Source organism: Sceloporus occidentalis, unplaced genomic scaffold, assembly GCF_023333645.1.
Source record: "Sceloporus occidentalis isolate IW3139 unplaced genomic scaffold, rSceOcc1.0.p SCAF_90, whole genome shotgun sequence".
In the NCBI taxonomy this organism is placed as follows: domain Eukaryota; kingdom Metazoa; phylum Chordata; class Lepidosauria; order Squamata; family Phrynosomatidae; genus Sceloporus; species Sceloporus occidentalis.
The window spans coordinates 3,252,998-3,278,057 of NW_028317070.1; the positions used below are offsets into that span (position 1 = coordinate 3,252,998).

Here is a 25,060-nt window from a genome sequence, read left to right on the forward strand (position 1 = left end):
TCCCCAACGTAGTAAAGTCATTGTATGTGGATGGCAGCTTAGGCTGGCATTACTGCCATGTTTCTTCCCAATTGATAATTGTTTTCTACTTTTTCAATTCTAGCTACAGCTATGATCTAAGCCACTCGCTGCAATACAATCTTACCCTCTTGAGACTGCCTACTGAGATGTTAAAGACTGAGACAGCAACACAGACTCGACAGGAAGGTTACGATATCTTTGAGGACGAGGAATTGAGTAACCATGGTGGCAGTGGTGAGTGAATTTCTTGGAACTCTTCATTTAAATGGTATGACATTTGGCAGTGTACACTTGAAGAGGATATGGTACAAAGTGGTGCTAGTGGTTGCACACACGTAGAAGTATTGTGTTTTTCAATATAAAATATTGTCATTCTACATCATCTCCTTTTCAGTTTGAAAATAAAAGTTGGTCTTTAAAATAAGTTGAAATGGAAAAAAAAGAAATAGCACTGGTGATTGCTGACACCCATGTATAGTATCTGTTTCATGTGAAAAGACATGACCACTGCAAAACTTATTTGTTAACTTGAATTTTAAAAGAAAACTAAGTGCTAAAGGAAGAAGTAGCACTTTTTTGCATATCTTACTGTGAAGAAACAGCTATTTTTTATTATAGCATGAGTTTATATACCAGGGGCGTCCAACATGCGGCCCGCGGGCCAAATGCGGCCCGCGAAACCTCGAGGTGCGGCCCGCGTGAGATCGGCAGCCAGGATCACAAGAGCCCTGCTGCTTACTTGTGGGAGGGGCTATTCTGTGCTTCCGTCCTTCTTCCTCTGTGGGGAGAACGAGGGAGGCCGCGCCCCCTGCTGAAGTCTGTGAGCGGCATCGAGAGCTGTAGTGAAGGTAAGGGGGTGGGGGAGATTGTGTGAATGAGTATGTCTGATTGAGGGAATGAATCTGTGAATGAATGAATTTGTGTGTGTGTGATAGCATGGATGTGTAAGTGCTGGAACCTAGGCATGATGGGACTGTGATTGCTATTAGCAATCACACCCCTATCATACCAAATCAGCCAGTACATGCTGAAACCTGGCTAGCTGCCCCCCTTGTGTATTGATGCTGCCAGCAGTATGGGGTCTGCACCAGCATGTATTGGCTGACTTGGGATGATAGGAGTGTGATTGGTAACATCTAACAGCAATCTGCTAACAGCAATCACAGTCCCATCATGCCTAGGTTCCAGTATATACTGTTTGCCTGGGTATAAAAAGAGTGTGTTTGCTGTTAGCAATCACACTCCTATCATGCCAAGTCATATCGTTGATTTATCGTTGGTTACACACTAAAATTGGACAAAAAATACAATGCCCAGCCAACCAGTACATGCTGGAATCTGGGTATGCCTGAGATTGCTGTTAACAATCATAATATATAATTTTTTTGTACAATTTTGGTGTGTAACTTACTTTTATTAAAATGTGTGGGGGGGTCAGTTTCAGTTTTGGCTAAGTGAACCCTGAATTTTCGGTTTTGGTCCAGAATTTTCATTTTAGTGCATCCCTAAAATAAATAGAACTATTTTATTTTTACTTTTGCAGAATCCTGAATTTGTAGGCCCAGAAATCAGTGAGAGGAAAAGTAAAGGTTTTGTGTCATTTAATTTATTTTAATCTGCATATTTTATTAAAGGCCATATTTTCTCTCAGTGAAAAATGAGTGCGGCCCTCGCACGTATACAATTCTGATGAAGTGGCCCACTGCAGAAAAAACTTGGACACCCCTGTTATATACCATTATTTTTTTGGGGGCACCAAATTAAAAATAGAGGAATTGATACAAGGACATTGCTTGAGCCAAATGAGCTTTTATTTTAAGAGAAGAAAGCGTTTTATAGGGCAGTTACAATGATACTTCACAAAATAGTGTCTCTCCTGGGTGATACTTTATATCGGCCTTTCCCCGATATACCTTAATTGTCACTACCTTGTAGGTATGTTTTCTATGCCCATTATGTATGTGTCACTGTCCTTTCTTCTTCAGTGGAATGAGAACCGGTAGTAATTCTCACTGATTTCTTGCCTCACTTATAGGATCTCTGGGTACACTGTTTTTCTTAACATTGAAAGCAAAGAAAAGCCTATGCATAGCTGGTTGACAGAGCTTTGTTCTGTTTCTTGTTTGTTCACATATATTAATCTATCACCCATACGCCCAGTAGACAGATCTGATTTCTTGACAATGTGCTCGAGAGTACCCAGGTGTACTGATACGCCATCTTCAGACCCTGTTTTTTTAAGAATGGAATTGGGCTCAGTGGAGGGTATCACGGAGGTTTTTCTTAACCCTTTCAGTGCCAACATGATTGGCGAAGTGGACCCAGCTCTCTTGATCTCTTCGAGAGCCATGTCCCCCACCTGCAGCCGAAGTCTCAGGTGTATATACGATAATTTTCTTTAAAGAGGAAGGCCTTGTATTTACGGTTAAACGCAGAGCCCTCTTCTGCATTAGTGAGAATGTTACAGACCTGTCAGCAGCTTTTCTGAATATTGGGAAAAAAATTGAAGTAACATGTGAATAGTGCCTTTATGACCTAATTAGGGCTGCAACTAACGATTATTTTCATAATCGATTAGTTGGCCGATTATTTTTTCGATTTATCGATTAATTGGATAAAAAAAATGAATGTCAATTTTTCATTTATTTAAAATAATTTAATAAACAAATGATGTTAAATACAAACAGCAGAATATAAAAAACTTGATAAAATGCATTTATTGTATTTATTTCCCAACCAGCCCCCCCAATTTATGCACATTTGAGCCCAGACATGCCACGCTGCCTCCCAGACATGCCACGCTGCCTCCCAGACATGCCACGCTGCCTCCCACATATGCCACTCCACGCTGCCTCCCACATATGCCACTCCACGCTGCCTCCCACATATGCCACTCCACGCTGCCTCCCACATATGCCACTCCACGCTGGCTCCCACATATGCCACTCCACGCTGCCTCCCACATATGCCACTCCACGCTGCCTCCCACATATGCCACTCCACGCTGCCTCCCACATATGCCATTCCACGCTGCCTCCCACATATACCACTCCACGCTGCCTCCCACATATGCCACGCTGCCTCCCACATATGCCACGCTGCCCCCCAGATATGCCACTGTGGCCCCAGATATGCCTTATACACCCTGATACACCACTCCGTCCTCCCCACATATGCCTTATATACCGTATATGCCGTATACCCCCAGATATGTCACTCCGTCCTCCCCAGATATGCCTTATACCCTCCAGATATCTCATAGTCCCCTCAGAGTCACAGACCCGTTCGCATCACACTGACACCATACTTTTATAAATAAGTACTAGGTTAATCTTCACTACCCCCAGGATTTAGATTCCCCTTCGTTTGCCCCCCTTTATCTCTAACTGCACCTTAAGTTAACTTTATCAAATTATTTAATTAACCCTCACTCCTCATCATTAAATTAACCCTAAATACCCCATCAACCACAACTACCCTAAATTAACCCTAAACACCCCATTAACCACAGCATCCCCTAAATTAACCCTAATGACCCCATCAACCACAGCATCCCCTAAATTAACCCTAAAGACCCCATCAACCACAACAGCCCCTAAATTAACCCTAAACACCCCATTAACCACAACTGCCTCAAATTAACCCCAAACATTAACCACAGCTGCTCCTAAATTAACCCTAAACACCCTATTAACCATAACTGCCCCTAAATGAACCCTAAACACCCCATTAACCATAACAGCCCCTAAATTAACTCCCACCTCCCCTAACTTTCAGCAGCCCAAATATTAATTTTATACTTACAGTTAGATGAGTGTCACAGCCATGTGGTTCTGGCCTTCTGGGAGAAGGAAAGGGGCGGGGCCAGTTGTCACAGTGATTACAGGGAGGGACTGGTAAGTAGGAGCTGCTGCTGTGAGTCACTCAAACGGATTATATAATGAGGGGTATTTTTCAGAGCGTTTGCTCTGAAAAAACCCTCATTTTATAATCGATAAAAATCGATTCAACTAATCGATAATGAAATTCATTGGCAACGATTTTCATTATCGATTATTATCGATTTTATCGATTAGTTGTTGCAGCCCTAGACCTAATAGTACTTCTTGCTACCATGTTAAGGTGGTATGTTAAAAAAAGAAATACTTCAAAAGAGAGTGTATGCTGTCAGGTATTCTGACTGGCCTGCTGGTTAAAATGTAAAAATAGACTGATGAACTTCAGTGGACTACAATACCCATCACCCTGCCAGGATGTGCATTTTCTATGTGCATAGTGCATTTTGTTTCTTTGGCACAGTTATGGGATTTAAGCCCTTCTTATGTATCCCTTACCTACCCCTGCCTTGCAAAAAAAATTGAGCATTGTGTTATAGCTGTGCTGTGAAAGTTTTTGCTTTAATATCTCCAGTTTTAGAACAGTTTTGACATAATTCTATAATGCAAATCACATTTCGGGGAAGCATTAACAAACTTTTGTATTCTCTACATATTAGCTCTGTCTTTAAAATGATTACATAAACATCAAATTATAATTATTTCAATTTCAGCAATGCATTTTGTGAAGATGATTAGGCATTGCGGAATGCAAGAATGGATATAATGAGGCGCGCTGACATTTTTCACAAGCTGATTATGCCGAGCGCCCTTAAAGCATATGAAATAGTCCTAGGTGTGAGTTGTCATAATAGACTATAAGTCATCTTCACTTTCACATAAACAGCTGCTACTGTTGTAACTATGAAACAGAGTTACATAATCACAATCATTACATAGTCGTATAAAATTATGAAGTGTAATAACACAACACCACTACAGCCAAATAAATATCACATACACTTCCAATGATTTCTCTTTGGGTTCATTTAGTATTACCAGTGGTATTTATTTTCCAAATGCTAGACTTTGTTTTCAGTAAAAGTTTGGCAAAGTTTAGGTATAACTCCTAATACAAATGTGTTATGACTGTTACTATTGGGACAATTATTGGAATGGTTGTTAAATCACCTCAAAGCAGAGCTTTAGTTTGGGTCCCCTCCACACATATGAAAATATGTAGCTATCTAAAAAGTGTTCACTGTAAAGTAAACGGCGTAGGAACCATTCAAACCCATTGCCAAAAGGCAGAGATGGCAATGATGGATAGGAACAGTGGATGAACAATGTGTTTTTAATGCTTTGTATCTCCGCTGGACTGCTTACCTTTGGCAGAAAGCTGCTCTAGAAAGATATAGATTTGCCCAACTTTACACATACCTTCTAACTTCTGCTGATAAATATACTGATACGCTATATGACCAGAAGTATGTTGACACCTGACCATCACACCTATATGTCCAAAACCATGGACATAAATACCCCCCCCCCCAGTCTTCTTGGAAGGCTTTCTGCATGAGTTTGGACTGTGGTCATGTTGCTTCCAGATTCAGTTTGAACTCTGTAGTGAGTGATGATACACGACAGGCAATTTTTTCATGCTTTATGCTCAGCAGCCCGAAACTATGACTGTGTGTGGACCACTGCTTCATGGCTGAACTGTTACTCCTAGCACTTACAGTGGACAGGGGTAGACCTGTGACACAGGTGACATCCATTCACGCTGCCACGTTTTAAGTCACTGAGCTCTTCAGTATGACATTTCTACTGGCAATGTTTGTCTGTGGAGATGGCTGCCTGTGTGCTTGATTTTATATGACTTGTTAGTAGTGAGTATGACTGAAACACCTGAATCTAATAATTCAGAGTGCTGTCCACATACTTTTGGTCATATAGTTTAGCAAAGCCTGTGTCTCAAAATTGGTGTAAAGGGGGCTTTTTGGTGTTGATTAATCTAGAGCCCATATACTGTGCACACGTACAGTGGATATAAAAAGTCTACACACCACTGTTAAAATGCCAGGTTCTTGTGATGTTAAAGAATGAGACAAAGATAAATCATGTCAGAACGTTTTCGTCAAGAACCTGGCATTTTAACAGGGGTGTGTAGACTTTTTTTATCTGCTGTATGCATACAAAAAAGTTGCTCTGATTTGATGAAACAGCTATCATTAGCATGATGTTAGCATGTTATTAGAAACAATTCAAGTCAAGACTAATTTACATAGGAGACTGGGCATCTGAATAGCAGGTGCAGGCTAGTGTTGAAAAATGTAAAGGATGGCACTGGTGGAAGAACAATAAGCATATGCAAATTATAGACTACATTTCTGCTGATGGAAATATTATAGACAATCTGCCAAACAAGGTTTTGACATGTATTTATAGGGGAGTAAATGTTCATAATGTTCTCAGTGAAATCTCACATAAATGTACAATGTAATTTTGGGCACTAGTTAGGAGGATTAATAAAGACCATGTGGATTTATGTGCTTAAAATGGGCTTTCAAATTGGTTTTGGGTAAGAAGTGCCTTTGGGAGGTTGTGATGACAATCTTCATTTACATACATAGTAAATACAAAGATATTTTTCCACACATGGAATGGAAAGGAGGTGTTAGATTCATCATTAAAAAACAGTTTTAATGGATTGCATCTAATATATTTCAACATAAGCACATACAGTATATACATGTTGTGCATGTTATTTTGATCCATAGGGAATCATGTTGATTAGATAGTTGATAGAACCTAACTTTCTACCTTCAAACCACAAGGTCTCTGTCATCTTTTCATACTTTGGTTATGCTGCCTTTACGGTTGGTTCCATTCTAAAAGTATATCTCATTCTTGTTGCTTTTTCATCAGTAACTTTGCAACCATACATAATTTTGTCTATCATATGAATACTAGAACAAAAAGTAAATGACAATTTTCCCTCCTGAAGTTATCTTTTGTGTGTTCTCCCTGAATCACAGCTCAGTTGATCGATCGGAAAAAATGCAATTATAGTAGTAAGGTTTTCAAGCAAGATCAGTTTTTGTATCTAAAATATCTAAATATTTTTTTACACTTTTATTGAGAAAGAGGCTGCCGTAGAGCACAGTAAGGAAGTGTCCGGCCCAGGGTCCCGAGCCCGCTCGGTACGTGGGTCCATGCTCCTTCCAGCTCATCTCTTAATCACCATACAACCACACAGTTGCAGAAGAGGTCACAGCCCCAAGTTATATGTTCGTCAGGTATAGCGGTGTGGTTGCCGACCAGGCCTCAAGTTGTACGCACTACACGTGTAGTGGCGTGATTAAGCTGCAGCTGACAGAGAGGCATGTCCTACTGTCCCAGATGTTTCCTCATTCAGTGAAATACATAAAAAGACTTACCTGGCTTGAAAAAGATCATGTAGTTGGATTGGGACGTTGCCACGAGTACTGAGTTGTATTGTTTTATTTTTTGTTGTTTTGGGTGGAGTCCTGCTCAGGCACCAATATTTTGAGTCCTGTCTAACATGAGGATTGTTTCAAGAAACATTAAATATCTTAATTTAATATTAGTTGTGTAAGCATTAAGTTTAGTGGTTATAATGTAGATTGTACACCCGAAAATGTGAAACTAGAGTCATTAAATTGCAAACTATGCATTAATTACTATGTTATTAAAGGTTGACCAATGAACATTGCTTGGACTCTTGTGCATTTGATTAAGAATGGTTGAAAGGTTTCATTTTTATTTGCTTGGGTATGTAAAAAAATAGTAAATACCGTATTTGCCCGAATATAGGCCGTAAGTCTTTAAAGTGGGGGTGCGGCCTATATTCAGGGTCTAGCGCAGGAATGCATAATTTGTATTGCCCGACACCCGGGACATGCAGTTCCGGGCGCCGCGCAGGCCGCAGGGTTAGGATACAGATCCCCCGCAGCGCTGCAGGGGACCTGCATCCTACTCTCCGATACGCTGTGACAGCCTCCCCTGCAAGCACTTTCTACGGGGGGAGGGCCGGCACAGGAGATTGACTAAGTGCATTGCGCAGACGTTCACCGGCTGCGGTGATGCACGTAAACAACCTCCGCTGTCGGCATGTCTGCCTGATGTGCTTTAACAATCTCCCTTGCCGGCACTTCCCACAGGGGGGAGTGCCGGCACCGGAAGTTGTATACGCGTATTGCGTAGATGTCCCCCGCCGGCCCCGCAAGACACCCGGGAGTCTGCTTTGGTAAGTCTGAGGGGGCACATCTTGGGGGCAGAGTGGCAGCATATCTTGGGGGGGCGGACAGAGTGGCAGCATATCTCGGGGGAGGGCAAAGTGGCAGCATATCTCGGGGGGGGCAGAGTGGCAGCATATCTATTACACTAAGAACCAAATTTTTCCTTTAAAAAAGCACCTAACTTTTAGGGTGCGGCCTATAATCAGATGCGGCCTATAATCGAGCCAATACGATATTTGTTGCTTTCAAACTTAACATATAAATGCTTATTAGGTACTTTTGTCTTCTTTTAGGATATGCATGCTCTTAGTGGGGTATTTTGCATTTTAAGACATTTGGAACTTGTAAATTATGTCTTGTTTGTTTCAAATATTAATTTTCGTTTATCAGTCTGAAATATTGTTTTGTGTTCATACAACCAGCCCTAGTCACATGTAACAGGCATAGATAATAACTATGAATTCAAAATAAATGTGGCACACCTTCAATTTTTTTTATATTTGTTTATGTTCTTGTCGGAAAGTGTGAGCTGGAAAGTCATATTTTTGTTTGAGCTATTGTGTATTTTTTATTAATGGAACATTTTTACCATCCTTTCAGGTGTGTTTGGTATATGTAGCGAGCCATACATGAAATACGTGTGGAATGGTGAACTCCTGAAATGTATAAGGGATATTGTGCACCCTGATTGGCTGCTTTATATCATCCATGGATTTTGTGGGCAGTCAAGTATCCTTTATGTGTCAGAAGCACTGACACTAAGCAACTGGGGAAAAAACAATAATCATGGAATTAAGGAATAATGCCATATGAATATACAACCGTGCCCTTTTATGATTATATGTACACTAACTAATACGCCTGTAATTAGGTAGGTGTCCAACCACATGGACGGGGGAGTTTCCAAGAAAACCCAGGCTGAAAAGGTACGCATTAAGATCTAGGTCTGCAATGTATAGATATAGCGACTCATGAGAAAAAAGCAATTCTACATTATTTTTTATGATCACCCCTACACAAATATAGATATTTGTACAGTTAACCATCCCCAAACATACATGCTTTTATGTTTCTGTTTTGAATCTGTTATATTCACAGTGAAAGGAAATAGATGTTTAAAATCAAGTCTTGTGTCTGCTGCCTCAATCCTTGCTAAACTGAATACAGAAATAAATTACAAAAGGAAAGAGCTACAGCACGTGTCTACTTGACATTGAGCATTCCCCCCATGAAGAACTAGAATACAGTGCACGTTAAGACCATAATGGTTATTGCAGCATATGTTTTGTGTTGAATTAGGATATATATATACGGCACATCTAAGAAAATATACAAAGCATCCATTATTGATGCTACAGGGAGTAAAAGTCTGAGACAATTAGAGAAGGTCATAATCTTCGTAGAAAATGTTCATTGAAGAAGTAACATGATGTGACCTATGCTATGAAAGATGCCCTGCCAGGGACGCAACTAAAACCTACAAGGCCCCAGTGTGAAAATTGCCCCTGGGCCCCCTCAACTTCACCAAGCAACATATCCCACGGTGCCTTTTTTGTACCCACACAGCTGCTCCGTGCCATCATCACCATCAAACAGAATGGCTGTGCCATCATTGCCCCAAACAGCTTTTTTGTGCCATCATTGACCCTAGCCCCCCTCCAGCATACATTCTCGCACACTTATGTAAACATACTTACACAACTTTACACATGCTGACACACACTTACTCATACTCACTAACCCGGACATACACACTCATTTTAACACACACACTCCTTCCCACACCACTTACACATACATGTTCACACACATACATGCTCACACACACACGTATAAATACACATTCACGCTCACACACACTTAGACATTCACGATCACACACACTTAGATATAGACATTTATGCTCACATACACTAAACATCCATGTCCACACACGCTTATACATAGACATCCATGCTCACATACACTTACACATAGACCTCCATGACCACACACAAATATACATAGCATGCTTGCTCACATGAAGGGCCCTTTCTGAAAAAATTAAAATCGGCATGAGGAGACAGGAACAAGTGGTTGCAGGGGTCACAACTGCGATGGGGTCCGTCTCTCTAGGATGCCCTTGAGACCCCTGTAGTTACGCCACTGTACCCTGCAAAATATGTGACACACACCTTTTTTGTGATTTTTTTTTTTTTATCTTTTATATTTATCTTTAATTATTATTTTTTTTTTTTGCCTTTCAGTTAACTTTTTATATACTGATAACTAGGCTATATAACACACACACAAAGAAATACACATAGCATATATATACATAGCATATATGTATGTATGTATATATATATATATATATATATATATATATGTGTATATGCGCTAACGTATTGAAAACAGCATTTTAAATTTTTAAATGGAGAAAAACTGACAAGAAGCTGCCTTAACCAGATTTCCCAGAACTATTAATTTACGGTCGACCGGTGTACGTGACTCTGATGGCCAGAAGATCAAGCAGATTTGCCGGAACACGTTTCCTGAAGAGAGGAACAAATTGTGAGGTAAAAGTAGTACATGTGACCTGAAACCATTTGCTTTCGTGATTATACTTTATTAAAGACTATAATAAAATCAACTATTTTTGCTCTGATTTTTGATAACATTAATGCACTTTTAATGTTACTTTGAGTCCTGTTTATATGGGATTGTATGTGTCCAATGCCTCAAAAACAGGCCTTAATAATAAAGACAAATTATTTTCAATTATTTTCAGAACTTCTTAAAAAACATAGATAAATAAAAAATAAACAAACATAAAAAAATCAATCAACATGCCCTTGCCTGCCTCCATCACATTTCTCTCTATTTTATTATTTTGTTCTCTTGAACCCTCTGTATTATTTTATTATGTGAACATACCTTTGTATTCACATAGTTACTGTACACTGTGCTATTTTAATTCATATGATGATGCACCTCAGTCATACAGTCGGGTCATCTTTATCTGCCAGGTGACCTTTTATAACAGTACAGAAATCAAGGTGTAGACACTAAATCTATATAATTGAGAAAGAGTTTAGTGATCACAAAACAGTAGCATCAGTAAAACAATAATCAAAATAATCACTAAACAACTGTGTCCCATTAACGTACCCTGGGAACTTCTGGGTTACAGCTACCTGGAGCTTTCCCTTGCAGGATGGGGCCAGGACTGCCCACTGATGTAGGTGGGCGGTCCCGCTGACATTGCGGGAAACACCCCCATTTAAAGTGGACATGAGCAGGAGTGGGGCATGTCAAGAACCTGCTCCCGTGACCTGGAGGACTCGAGTCAAACCTGGAGAGTTCTTAGGTATGCACATAAAGCACATCAAATGCTTGAGAGGAGCAGCAGCAGTAGTAGTAGGGCACTGGGACTGGGCAGGCAGATACTGGCAGATGATAGGAACATGCAGCCCCGTAGTACAGGACTCAATTTCACCAATATATTATATATATTATTATATATATATATTATAATGCCTGGTTTTGCAGTATTGCATATGAATAAAAAGCATCAATCTTAGTCTATGCTAAGTTGTTACTGTCTTACTCTCCAACTCTCATCAGTCTGTAACTTTCTGCTACTGACAAGTTAAAATGGCATCACAGTCAATTTATCTCATCAAGAAGCACCAATGTGGCTTCACGTGGCAACGAATAAATGAATCCTAACGACACTTTTGCAGTTTGTTTTTGGCAGTTTCATCTGAGATCCCCCTCATTATTGGAGATTCGTACAGACAAACAAGTTTGTACGAATACGAATGCATAAGTCTAAAATCTAACCCCCATTCATACATAGCATCACAACTACCACAGGGTATCGACTACCATAGCAAATGAAAGAAAAAGTAATTATTTGTGTAGAGAATATAGACCTCACCCAAAGTATTGGTATAATGTAAACAGCATCTCACGTTGTAGAAAACAGATACTGAAGCACTAATATAACACAAGGGCACGATCAGAGTTCTAATTTAATTTTGGTCTCTTATAAGTCAGTCCTTATCTTTAAAATGAACATTAATTATACCTGTACTGATGAATTATGTTCCTGTTATGTGGGCCAATTATGTAGTTACTTTATAAATGTATCTCACTCTTTTGTAGGGAGATGTCGCCAATGAAGTAGAAACTGAGCAAATAGTTCATGATGCCTCTGTGATGTCATTCACTGCTGGGAGTTATTCCTCTTATGTGCAAGTTCGGGGTTCTGTTCCTCTCTACTGGTCCCAAGATATCTCAACCATGATGCCAAAACCACCAATCACATGTAAGATGTCATGCTATTTTATGCTTTCTTTCACCAAGTTCAATTTGTAACAGATCCAGCTCAGGTTACTCTTAAGATGACATCCCGTTTCGAAATCACCTCTGGTAGAGGAAAAGACATCCCTAGGTTTGTTCCTATTGTTGTGAAGGGGATAGGTCTAGGTTGTATTCCCTGCTCTTTATTATTTTTGGTGGTTTTATGGTATGGATGAAACCTGTGCATACTGAGGAATTCCCTTCATATCTTAAATCTCAAGAGGTGAGGGGAAGCAGAAGGGGCACATGTCAGGAAGATGCCCAACACGGATGCAGAATTTCAAAAATCTCACAATGCAGGCGGTAGAATACAACATTTTGGGCTGACAAGGGTTTTTATCAAGCTTAATATGAACTGAGATTTATAACCTGATAATCAATAAAAATGCACATACCTCCAAATGGTAACGTTTTAATTTGAGTATATTAAATGATTAAAAATGGAAGAAAGGATATCCCCTTCGCGACCTTTGCCGGTTCAGGACCGTCATAACAAGAAGGTCACTAAATGACCTTTGACGGTCCTGAACCGTCAAAAAATTAAATAAGCTTAGAAAGTGATCAAGGATCACTTTCTTCGCTTAAACGGCCTTGCTGCAATGCCTCGATGTCGAGGCATTCAGCAAGGCCGAGATCGGCATCGGGGGCCATGTCTGGCCCCTCCCCGGGGCGTCAACAGCCGCCATACATTGTATGGCGGCGGACGCCCGTTTTAAAAGCGTTTAGGAGGTGATCAAATGGTGTCGCTGGAATGCCTCGATCAGGAGGCATCCAGCGACACCAAACACTTACCTCTGGGTGGGCTGTGACCGCTCCGGAGAGCGGTCACAGCCGCCGCTGCCGGTGATCTTCGCCATCAAGCAAGATGGCGGCGGCCCGGGAAATAAAACAATAAAGACGAAAAAGTTCGCTAGAGGGTCTCCAGACCCTCTAGAGAACTGGCTCCACTTGCTGGTTGAATACAGGTACTGCATTCAACCATGCAAGTCAATGGAGCCCAGCTTTCTAATCACTATGTGATTAGTAAAATATTCAAAAAAAATAAAATAAATAAAAAATGGAAAAAAAAATTTAAAAAAAATGTGCTAACATTTAAAAATAATTATGCAGTGATGTCACTAGATGAACCATCCAGTACCAGCAAAATGTGTAAAAAAAAATATAAAAAAAGTATTAAAAAAATAAAATAAAATTAAAAAATAAAGTTTATTATTTTGAGCAAGTGCTAAAATTTCTCAAAAATCTCAACAAAGAGTTAAAATAAAAGCACTTCAAATACCCAAGGGGTGTCTAATATATAAAAAAATGGCTGATGGGGTAAATTGGAGTGGCCTAGCTCAAAGATAGGGCATAGGTACAGACTGACCAAAATGGAGAAAAAAAGCGCACTTCCCAAATGTGGCATTTTAAATCTGAAACAACCCGACAAACCCATGCATGTCGGGTATCACTGCACTCAGGAGATGTTCCTGAACACACATTGGCGTGTTATTTGACAGTGGCATATACCAGGACCTGTATATCTATAACTAAAGTACAATTTGTGTGAAAAAAAAAATAAAAAAATTACTATTACAAAGTTTGACAAAGTGTAGTTCTATAATTGGTGCATGGAAAGGGTTAAAATAACAGCATTTGGAATACCCTGGGGTGTCTAGTTTTCAAAAATATATGGTTTGAATGGGTTAAATTGAGTTAACCGGCTTCAAAGATATTCCAAAGAGGAGAGGGAGGCACAATGACCAAATGACCACCTGAATTACGCATGCCCCAAAAGTAGCCTTTTACCAGCCAAACAATCTGACAAACCCATGCATGTCGGGTATCACTGCACTCAGGAGATGTTGCTGAACACATATTGGGGTGTTGTTTGACAGTGACATATACCAGGACCTGTATATCTATAACTAAAGTACAATTTGTGTGGAAAAAAAAATAAAAAAAATTACTATTACAAAGTTTGACAAAGTGTAGTTGTATAATTGGTGCATGGAAAGGGTTAAAATAACAGCATTTGGAATACCCCGGGGTGTCTAGTTTTCAAAAATATATGGTTTGAATGGGTTAAATTGAGTTAACCGGCTTCAAAGATGTTCCAAAGAGGAGATGGAGGCAGACTGACCAGATTTGTTAAAAAAGGTTTGGAAATCATAAAACGCTGCTTGTACTTATTGCCCTATAACTTACAAAAAACAGCAAAAAAACATAAAAACATTGGGTATTTCTAAACTCAGGACAAGTAGTAGAATCTATTTAGCTAGTTTTTTTACTTGCTTTTTTAGGTGAGTAAAAGATTTTTCAAATAAAAGTCATAAAATGTGTTTTTTTTTCAATTTTGCACCATGTTTTTTTTATTTTTTTTATAGTAAATAAGATGATACGATCAAAATAATGGTATCTGAAGAAAGCCCATCTTGTCCTGAAAAAAACAATATATAACTTATGTGGGTACACTAAATGGGTGAGGAGAAAATTACAGCTGAACACAAGCACCACAAAAGTGTCAAAACAGCCTCGGTCCCACAGGGTACAAAACGAAAAATGAGCCCGGTCCTTAAGGGGATATAAAGGAAGTTTGGAAGGGAAGAAAAAATTGACTGTAACAAAACAAAACAAACGAAAATATCTCCCTGTGTAGAAATCTTTTCTTTTCCACGTATTGGTTGAGCAGATTAGATGGGGTGGAAAAAAAACAGAAAAAGATAAATCACACAGTACTGAAAAGTAGATACATGTACCCTGGTTTAATATATGCTAACAACATGGCAGAACGCTTCAATAGTAGTGACCATAAATCTATAAAAAAAATGGTATCCCTACACTAACTAATCAAATGCCAATTGAGGTGCCTGTTGATATATCATTTTTTTATATGTTTTATGTGAGCAATTCTGTTTAGGCTTGTTTTTGTTGAGTATGAAAGGTTAGACTCAAAAGTAATTCATTTTCTGGAGGATGGGGATACTTTATATTTTAATTGCTTGTACATTTGTGTTTCTGTCTTGCCAGTGGACCAAGCAGATCCATTTGCCCATGCTGCTGCTTATCACTTCGACCAAATGCTTCAAAGGTTTGGATCTCCCATTATAATTCTGAATCTGGTAAAGGTAAGATGCAATTCTCTTGTGGGATACACATCCATAGTACTCACACAATGAAACACATAAAGATATACAGCCATATGTATAGATTATAACAGGTAAACCAGTGGTAAAACCTTGATCTTTTGCCAAGCTTTAAGAAGGCCATCAACCTGCAGCCAGTTTGATATATATTTGACTTTGGGTAGTCAAACATTATTATTACATTTTATTTATAGAGTGCCAGAAGATTCTGTAGCACCTGCTATATCCTTTAGTACTTTTGCGGCATCATTCAGATATTTATTAATGTTTCCACTGTAAACTTTTTAAAGCTTTTTATTATGTTCTTTTCTATGTAGTGTAAAGCAGAGCTGAAAAATAGGCTGTTTCTTGTGTTAGGCAATTTTTGACAAAAAGTCATGGCTCTTCACAAAGAGCTCTGGAAATTGATTTAGTCTCGCTAAAAAAAATGATTTCTTTTTTTTTCAAAATCCCTTTCAACACCTACAGAATTTCAATAATATATAGGGGAGGTTCATTCTCCAAAGTTAATAATGTAGAAATTGCTTTTGAGGTTTCAGTCAATACAACAGACATATAAAGATAAAGTCTGAGAAAAACATTATGTAACATTCACAAAAAAAACCTAAATGGCTACTTTGAGCCCAGTCATGGGGACCAAATTGTTCTGAAAAAAAGCAAAAATGGAATTATACAGAAGAATGAGATTCCATTAAAAAAATGTTATGTGCAGTAATTATTGGTTATTTCCAGTTGTTGGGTGTAATTATTGGTCATTCTAGTTGTTTGATGTTAAAAGTATGTCCTGAAATGTGTAATGCTTTTAATGTTCTATGGGTTCTATGAATGAACAAGTAATGCTGGTCCAAAGTTTTAAAAAAACATCTATTGGTTGCTATGGGGATAAGTTTGCACCAACATCAATTTGAATACATTTTAGTGTTTTTCTCCCATGAAAACCAAAAAACCCACATGATGGAAATTGTCAGGTGTATTTTGCAAGTTAGTTTGGTATTTTCATTCACTGGATTAAAACCATAGTTCCTGCATATTTATGTGATTGTTAGCGATGCAAAACATTAACCCCTTCAATCAAGTGGTTTTATATTAAACAAATATTTGAACTGTCCATCTCTTCCATCATCCTTTTTTATGACTGTGTTTATCTCTGAGAGCCTTTGATATTAGAAGATTGCAGGGAAGCTATGTACTGACTGCTCCCATTGAAGGCAAAAGTCAGTTTTTTACCCAGGATATTTTTTTCAAATATTAAGAAGGATTACTACGCTATAAGCCGTTTCTTGATATATATTGTTTCTTATACGGTGACAATTAAATGGCGTAAAGACCGGATTACACCAAGGGGGAAGTAACCTTTTTTTTGTGTGTGCGCAACACTTGGGTGGATCTTATTTCTTTTTATAATTCCCAAGAGGAAACTCATTGTTTTGGAATTGATTTGCAAAATTACCTATGACTGGCTAATATAAATGTATCTTTGGAAAGTAATTAGGTTAAATTAAATTATTTAAAAATAAAAAGATAAAATATTTTATTCAGTGGTTGGTTATCTATTTTATAATAATAATATTTATTTATAATAATAATAATTTTTTAATAATAATAATTTTATTCACTATGCGTGCCCCCTTCTTGGCTCCTATAAGAACCAGGAGAGCTCTGGGTGAGGGGCAGCTGGGGAAATTGCCATGATCTGCTCTCTGAGGTCTATCTTTGGCTATATTAGAAGCTAATCAGGCAATTGTACGCCCTGAGCTTGCTCCACTTGATCTCTGCAAACCACCTCCCTGGCTCCCAGATGTAGGCTTAAAGCCCCCCTGAGCTTAGGAAGGCACTGAAGGAGCACAGTCATAATGTTAAATGACTATAATGTGTTTGTTTAAATGTTAATATATACATCTAGACAAATTTACTATTAAATCAAGCAAACTCTAGAAACAGAAAAAAACCTCTGATATTCGGTGTTGTAATAGATCTGCTAACATTTATTAGCTAAAATACTAGAAATTGCAATTCATGTTTTATCCAAGTGGATCAACACCATTAAATTGATATTTGTTCTTGTGGCCTGTGTAGTGATATTGTTGAGATACTGTAATCATGGCATTTTTAAGTAGGTGTCATTGCTGTTTATCAAGGTCAGCAATCGTTGGAAATGGGCCTGTCCTAAGAGCTTACACATTTTTCAAGCCAAAATTGCAATGTTAAATAGAAGCCATTACAAGGAAACAGCCTAGTTGAGGTATTACATCGATAATATCAAGAACATCCCCACACAACCTATGGTCTTTGTAGTTGTTTATTACCATTTCCGGTAAAGAATAACATGAGAATTTTAAAGAGACTTGGCAGCTTAAAAGATTCTGCTTGTTCTATGCAGTATTATTTGGCCATTGGCGATTTTTTGGGGGGGGAGGGGGGGGTCCTTAATTCAACGTCATATGTAGTTTTTTTAGTGACCAGAGATTTATAAGAGTACTTTAGAATTACCACTATTAAATAAAAAATATTCCTACTATGCTCTTTGAGTTCTCTTGGCTCTCAGTGTTGATGCTAGATTTTTTACATGGAATTAAAACAGTCAAATACCATATATATCTGATAATTAAATTGCATACATTTTCCACCCTTGTGCTTAGAAACATTTAGCGATCAATATGGCAAATTTATATAAACAAGTGGTATGTTGGGCATAACTGAGAAATAAAAGGATTCTGTCTTTTTGTATTTATAGATTCAGTTTTCAAACACCAACGCAGAATGAATCTCTCAGCTCACCAGGCTCTGACATGTGACTTGCTAAGTGCTTTTTTCCAACTGAGCAATTGTTGAGTGGATGAAAATGTGTTCTTTTATAGAATATCCACACTATGATTCCAACATTAATGTGCATCTATAGTAATGGGAATGTATGATCAACTGCCAAGTGCAAGCCCAAATTATAAAACTGTTTATGCTCTAAAATGTATAATTAATTTTTTTAAACCACATTTCTTTTTTATTGCTCTGCTAAAAGGTCAATGGTGTTTACAAACATGTGCTCAGAACTAGCAGCCATGCTGAGCCTGAAACCTAAAGTCACGTTTAATCAAAAAACATGCAAGAAATTTGTGTCTCTGTGTCCCAGTAACGCCTCTGGCGTTAGCACAGTCTAGGTCAGTCTGCCGCGGCTGTAGAATTAGTCAACAGAACATTGTAAATTAGGTTAAAGGCAGCTTAAGGACCTGCCTGGTGCTGCACACCTCACAGGTATCCCAGAGTAAGAGGGGCAGTCCTTCTTTTGGACCCAAATACCTTCCCAGTTGTCCTTTTATTGTGAAAGCGCAGAATGTTTACTGGGTATAAGAGTGTCACACTGTTCTATAGCGCTAAGCAGCAACAACATGCATAGGAACAGCAGAAAGTGGGTTTGTATATTCAATTCTGAAATAATTGAAATATGATTAATTAAATATTCGGGCAATACCCAAGGAAGTTACTCTCTAGTTACTGAATAATTGATAGTGTTGGTAAAGCCACGTCTCACTTATAGTTAATATTGAAACTTAGCTTTTATTTAATATCAAAATGAAAATAATAATGAACATTAATCTCAAACTGTAATTTATAGTTGGGAAACTATTTCTTACTATTAAAGATTACTTATTGATATTAATTTTTATTATTTTCATTTTATGTTTAATTCTGTACATGTATAATGTATTGTTCTTCTTGTAAATCCCTTACTACTTACATAGCCACACCATTTGGCCATGTCAAATGTAGGGAGGTATGGTGCTTGCAATCTAATTTTGTTGTACAGTTCATATTACTTTGCCTCTATATCTGGTTGCTGCGTCTGTGAATCAGGTTTTATGCTCTGCTTTGTGCATAAGAATTTGTATGAAAGTGCTTTTTTGATTATTAATTGTAGACTTGGGCACCAGGGGGCTCTTCGTGTTCGTCTTCGTGCTCGTCTTCGGCAAAAAATAAAACTTCGTATTCCGCGAATATTCGCCTGGTCCCGTCTTCTCTTCGGGCGAATATTCGCGGACATTCTTCGTGTTCGGGTTTTCTTCGTTTTCCCCGGTTAAGGGGTTAAAACGGGGTTAAAGCCGCTCTGGCGCCAGGAGTTTAAATGTCCGTATGAGCAACTTTATTGGTCGTCAGCAGGGGGCTCGTCTGCCATTGGTTGATGGTAGACGAGCCCCCTGCTGGCGACCAATAGGGTCGCTCGTTCAGACTGTTAAACTCCTGGTGCCTTAATTGTCCGGCAGATCCCTCTGGTCTCCCTGTTCTATCATTTATTAACTGATAGAAAAGGGAGACCAGTGGGATCTGCCGGGTAAGTTGCAGCATTGGGATTTTTTTTATTTTTTTTTAATATTATTTATTTAAACTTAATTTATTTTTTTCATATTTCTAGTTTTTTTCAGTTCACATACATTTTACAACATTGTGAAATAAATAATCTTGCCAACATTAATTTTTCTGTATGTGTCTTTACATTTTAAAGTGGGGAGGTACCACATACAGGTCAGCCTTGGGTGCATAATACTCTAGGTACTTGAATACTTATGAAATGACAAAGTACTTTCATATGCATTCATCTCGAGAAGCCGGGTCTTTTAGCTTTGTTGTGTAACATTTTTAATACTTACATCCTGAAGAAGCTTGGTAAACCTAGGGAAATGCGAAGAGGAATTGTACATCTTTTTTTTTTTTTTTTAAAGTTTTTTAACCTGCCCACCCATCTTTGAACTACAGAACAGACGACTCAGTAAAAGTAGGTACAATGTTTCCCAAAATGTCAAGGTTAAGGGAGGTCTGTAGTAATCATATTTGGTTAAATACTCCTGAACGTTTATAAGATGTGCTGCCATTGATGAATAAAATAGCGACAGTTTTTAGATGGGTTGGTTTTTTTGGAAAATTATCAGCAGCTCCCTCCATCGCAGAATTCACTAATTGGAGATACATTTGCATGTCTCCAAAGGAGACTGCAACTTTCCATTGAGAAATGTATATATTTTTTTATTATATTTTTATGTTTTTGTCTTTCCATTTTCCTATTCCGTCTCTAATATCAGACATGTCAGGCATGCTCCTTCTTGATGCTACATCTTGAGGCTTAGTTCTCAGAGCTTGACTGCCCATGCAGCTCAGTTTTCATAACAGCATATCCTTTAGTAAAAACCCAACATCACATGAAACGTCTTTTATAACAATGTTAGTTCACAAGCTTTCACATTTGGTTGTGGAATTGGGAACTGGTGTTGGGCAGCATTGGGATTTTAAAAGTCTGTACGAGCGACTCTGTTGGTCGCTTGTACAGACCTTTAGGCTCCTGGTGCTGTAACTTACCCGGCACATCCCACTGGTCTCCCTGTTCTATCAGTTAAATGTCCGTACGAACGACCAATAAAGTAGTTCGTACGGACATTTAACTGATAGAACAGGGAGACCAGTGGGATGTGCCGGGTAAGTTGCAGCATTGGGCTTTTAAAACCCCAATGCTGCAACTTACCCTGCCGATGCCACTGGTCTCCCTCCCTGTTCAATTAGTTAGTCTGTGCCGGGTTAAATGTACGTACGAGCGACCAATAAAGTCGCTCATACGGACATTTAACTAATTGAACAGGGAGGGAGACCAGTGGCATCGGCAGGGTAAGTTGCAGCATTGAGGTTTTAAAACCCCAATGCTGCAACTTGCCCTGCAGATGCCACTGGTCTTTAACTAATTGAACAGGGAGGGAGACCAGTGGCATCTGCAGGGCAAGTTGCAGCATTGGGGTTTTAAAATCCCAATGCTGCAACTTACCTGGCACATCCCACTGGTCTCCCTCCTTGTTCAATTAATTAAATGTCCGTACGAGCGAACGATAAAGTCGCTCGTACGGACATTTAACTAATTGAACAGGGAGGGAGACCAGTGGCATCGGCAGGGTAAGTTGCAGCATTGGGGTTTTAAAACCCCAATGCTGCAACTTACCCGGCACATCCCACTGGTCTCCCTCCTTGTTCAATTAATTAAATGTCCGTACGAGCGAACAATAAAGTCGCTCGTACGGACATTTAACTAATTGAACAGGGAGGGAGACCAGTGGCATCGGCAGGGTAAGTTGCAGCATTGAGGTTTTAAAACCCCAATGCTGCAACTTGCCCTGCATATGCCACTGGTCTCCCTCCCTGTTCAATTAGTTAAAGACCAATGGCATCTGCAGGGCAAGTTGCAGCATTGGGGTTTTAAAACCCCAATGCTGCAACTTACCCGGCACATCCCACTGGTCTCCCTCCTTGTTCAATTAATTAAATGTCCGTACGAGCGAACAATAAAGTCGCTCGTACGGACATTTAACTAATTGAACAGGGAGGGAGATCAGTGGCATCGGCAGGGTAAGTTGCATTATTGGGGTTTTAAAACCTCAATGCTGCAACTTACCCGGCAGATCCCACTGGTCTCCCTCCCTGTTCAATTAGTTAGTCTGTGCCGGGTTAAATGTCCGTACGAGCGACCAATAAAGTCGCTCGTACGGACATTTAACTAATTGAACAGGGAGGGAGACCAGTGGCATCGGCAGGGTAAGTTGCAGCATTGAGGTTTTAAAACCCCAATGCTGCAACTTGCCCTGCAGATGCCACTGGTCTCCCTCCCTGTTCAATTAGTTAAAGACCAATGGCATCTGCAGGGCAAGTTGCAGCATTGGGGTTTTAAAACCCCAATGCTGCAACTTACCCGGCACATCCCACTGGTCTCCCTCCTTGTTCAATTAATTAAATGTCCGTACGAGCGAACAATAAAGTCGCTCGTACGGACATTTAACTAATTGAACAGGGAGGGAGATCAGTGGCATCGGCAGGGTAAGTTGCATTATTGGGGTTTTAAAACCTCAATGCTGCAACTTACCCGGCAGATCCCACTGGTCTCCCTCCCTGTTCAATTAGTTAGTCTGTGCCGGGTTAAATGTCCGTACGAGCGACCAATAAAGTCGCTCGTACGGACATTTAACTAATTGAACAGGGAGGGAGACCAGTGGCATCGGCAGGGTAAGTTGCAGCATTAGGGTTTTAAAACCTCAATGCTGCAACTTACCCGGCAGATCCCACTGGTCTCCCTCCCTGTTCAATTAGTTAGGGGTTAACTTTATTTTTTAAAGGGTTAAGGGGCCGTGCAAGTGAGCCTATTGGTCGCTTGCACGGCCCTTTAACCTATGGATTTCCTCTCCCGTTAACCCCTTCGATGCTGTGTTAGATAACGCAGCATCGAAGGGGTTAACGGGAGCGGAAATCCATAGGTTCGCTGGCAGGGGTTACAAAGACCGTGCGAGTGAGCCTATTGGTCACCTGCAGGGTCTTCCTCTGGCATCAACCAATTGGTTGATTCCAGAGGAGGTCCCTGTAGGCGACCAATAAGCTCATTCGCACTGCCCTGTAACCCGTGACGGCGAACCTGCGGATTTCCACTTCCGGGAACTACCGCGAAGACATGGTAAGTTAGAAGAGGGGGGGAGAATGGTAGACGAAGACGAAGACAATCACGAAGATCTTCGTGGTGTGTGTCTTCGTCTTCGCCTACGTTTTACCGCCGCCGTCTTCTCCTCGGCGTGTCTTCGGAACGAACACGAAAACGCACTCTTCGTGTTCGTTTCCATGTTCGCCCGAAGACGAATGCACAAGTCTAATTAATTGGTTACGTAAAACACAAAATGCAGACCTATAATGAAACATATAAAAAATTGTAACAAGGTTATTGTGAGCTCAACTCTATTTGCAGTTAAAGCCGTAGGTCACTTGCAGATAAAGAAATAGCCCAGTCGAGGGCCGCACCCATTTTTCACTGTGAGAAAATATGTCCTTTAATAAAATATGCAGATTAAAATAAAGTAAATGACACTGATTTCTGGGCCTAGAAAGTTTTGTGACTACAAATTCAGGATAATTAAAAATGAAATAGTTCTATTTATTCTAGGGATGCACCAAAATGAAAAATCTGGACCAAATCATTCACAGTTCACTTAGCCAAAACCAAAATTATCCCCCACCTTTAAAAATAATAATAAAAATTCACATTTTTAAAAAAAGTAGGTAACACACCACAATTGGGCAAAAAAAATAGCAATATGACTTGGCGTGATAGGAGTGTGATTGCTAACAGCAATCACACTCCTATCATACCCAGGCAGTAAATGCTGGTACCTAGGCATGATGGGACTGTGCTTGCTGTTAGCAATCACACTCCTATCATGCCAAGTCAGCCAGTACAGGGTGGCTGTATGTGATGTGCAGACCCCATATTGCTGGCAGCATCAATACACAAGGGGGGCAGCTAGCTAGGTTTCAGCATGTACTGGCTGACTTGGCATGATAGGAGTGTGATTGCTAACAACAATCACAGTCCCATCATGCTTAGGTTTCAGCACTTACACATCCAAACAGTAAATGCTGGAACCTGGGCATGATGGGACTGTGATGTAGTTGCCCTGCCTGCCGATCTTACGCGGGCCGCACCTCGAGGTCTCGCGGGCAGCATGTTGGACGCCCCTGCACTAAGCACTGGAGGCAATCTGGTAACTGAGATGTCTGTCTAAGAAGGCTGCAAATTTAAATAGGCCTGCACTAGAGCAGTGTGGGACCAGCAGCAACACCTTGTAGTGGCTACAGCAGTAAGAGCACTCTTTTATATGTCATGTCATAGGTGTAAATCCCATATCCCACAGCATTTCAGGTGTCCATATTGGGTCACTTTTGTTGGGGAACTTGACTGGAGTCATGACTGGGACAGGACTATCCACCCACCCTACCCATACAGCCAAGTGAACATGTGGATTGGGGTATTTGCTCACAAGATCCATTTGATTTATTTCCTTAGACACACAAAATGTTGGAGCTCCTTGAAAAATTTGTGGAGAGGGTTCCTCTCTGGGTGGCTTGTCCCAGGCATTAGCAAGCCACCTGAAATGCTAGTTATTATCACGTGCCTGGTTACAAGAACCTGCCATCATTTTCATTTATGTAGTAAATGAGTGAGTGAATGAATAGGCAAATGGCAAAGGCAGGCTGTTTTGGACAGAGATGGCACAGGCAGCCTGTTTGGTGGCTAAGATGGCATAGGTAGGCTGATTGGGGCTAAGATGGCACAGGAAAACTGCTCGGGGAAAAAGATGGCACACATGCTGTTTGGGTGCAAAGGTAGCACAGAAAAATTATTTGGGCGACAAAGGTGGCACACAACTGTTGTGAAATCAGAGGCGGAGTCTACTCCCCAGGTACTTATTTGGGCCTTTTAACATATTTGGTTCCTGGGATTTAAATAATAATGCATTAATCTGTCATCGTTAAGGAACAATTTAACATAATGTTAAAAATAATCATTTATAGCTATTGACATGGCAAATAACACGATTAAAACAGGTTTGTATAAGTTGTGTGGTATATGGGTGGTATATGGGTGAGTTCAACCACATGATAAAATATATGGGGCTGGTATCCAAATTTTTCCAAGGCTGCTTTT

The 25,060-nt window shown here is 39.7% G+C and overlaps 1 protein-coding gene across 1 annotated transcript in view; it reads left to right on the forward strand.

Annotated features, from left to right (window-relative positions):
• Positions 1-25,060, forward strand: part of LOC149284617 (polyphosphoinositide phosphatase-like) — a 123,089-nt gene that overhangs the window by 19,513 nt on the left and 78,516 nt on the right. Inside the window, exons 7-11 of the mRNA XM_089496466.1 lie at positions 104-255; positions 8,699-8,827; positions 10,556-10,656; positions 12,248-12,410; positions 15,455-15,552. Coding sequence (XP_089352592.1) covers positions 104-255; positions 8,699-8,827; positions 10,556-10,656; positions 12,248-12,410; positions 15,455-15,552 — 643 coding nt within the window. The remainder of the gene's footprint in view (positions 1-103; positions 256-8,698; positions 8,828-10,555; positions 10,657-12,247; positions 12,411-15,454; positions 15,553-25,060) is intronic.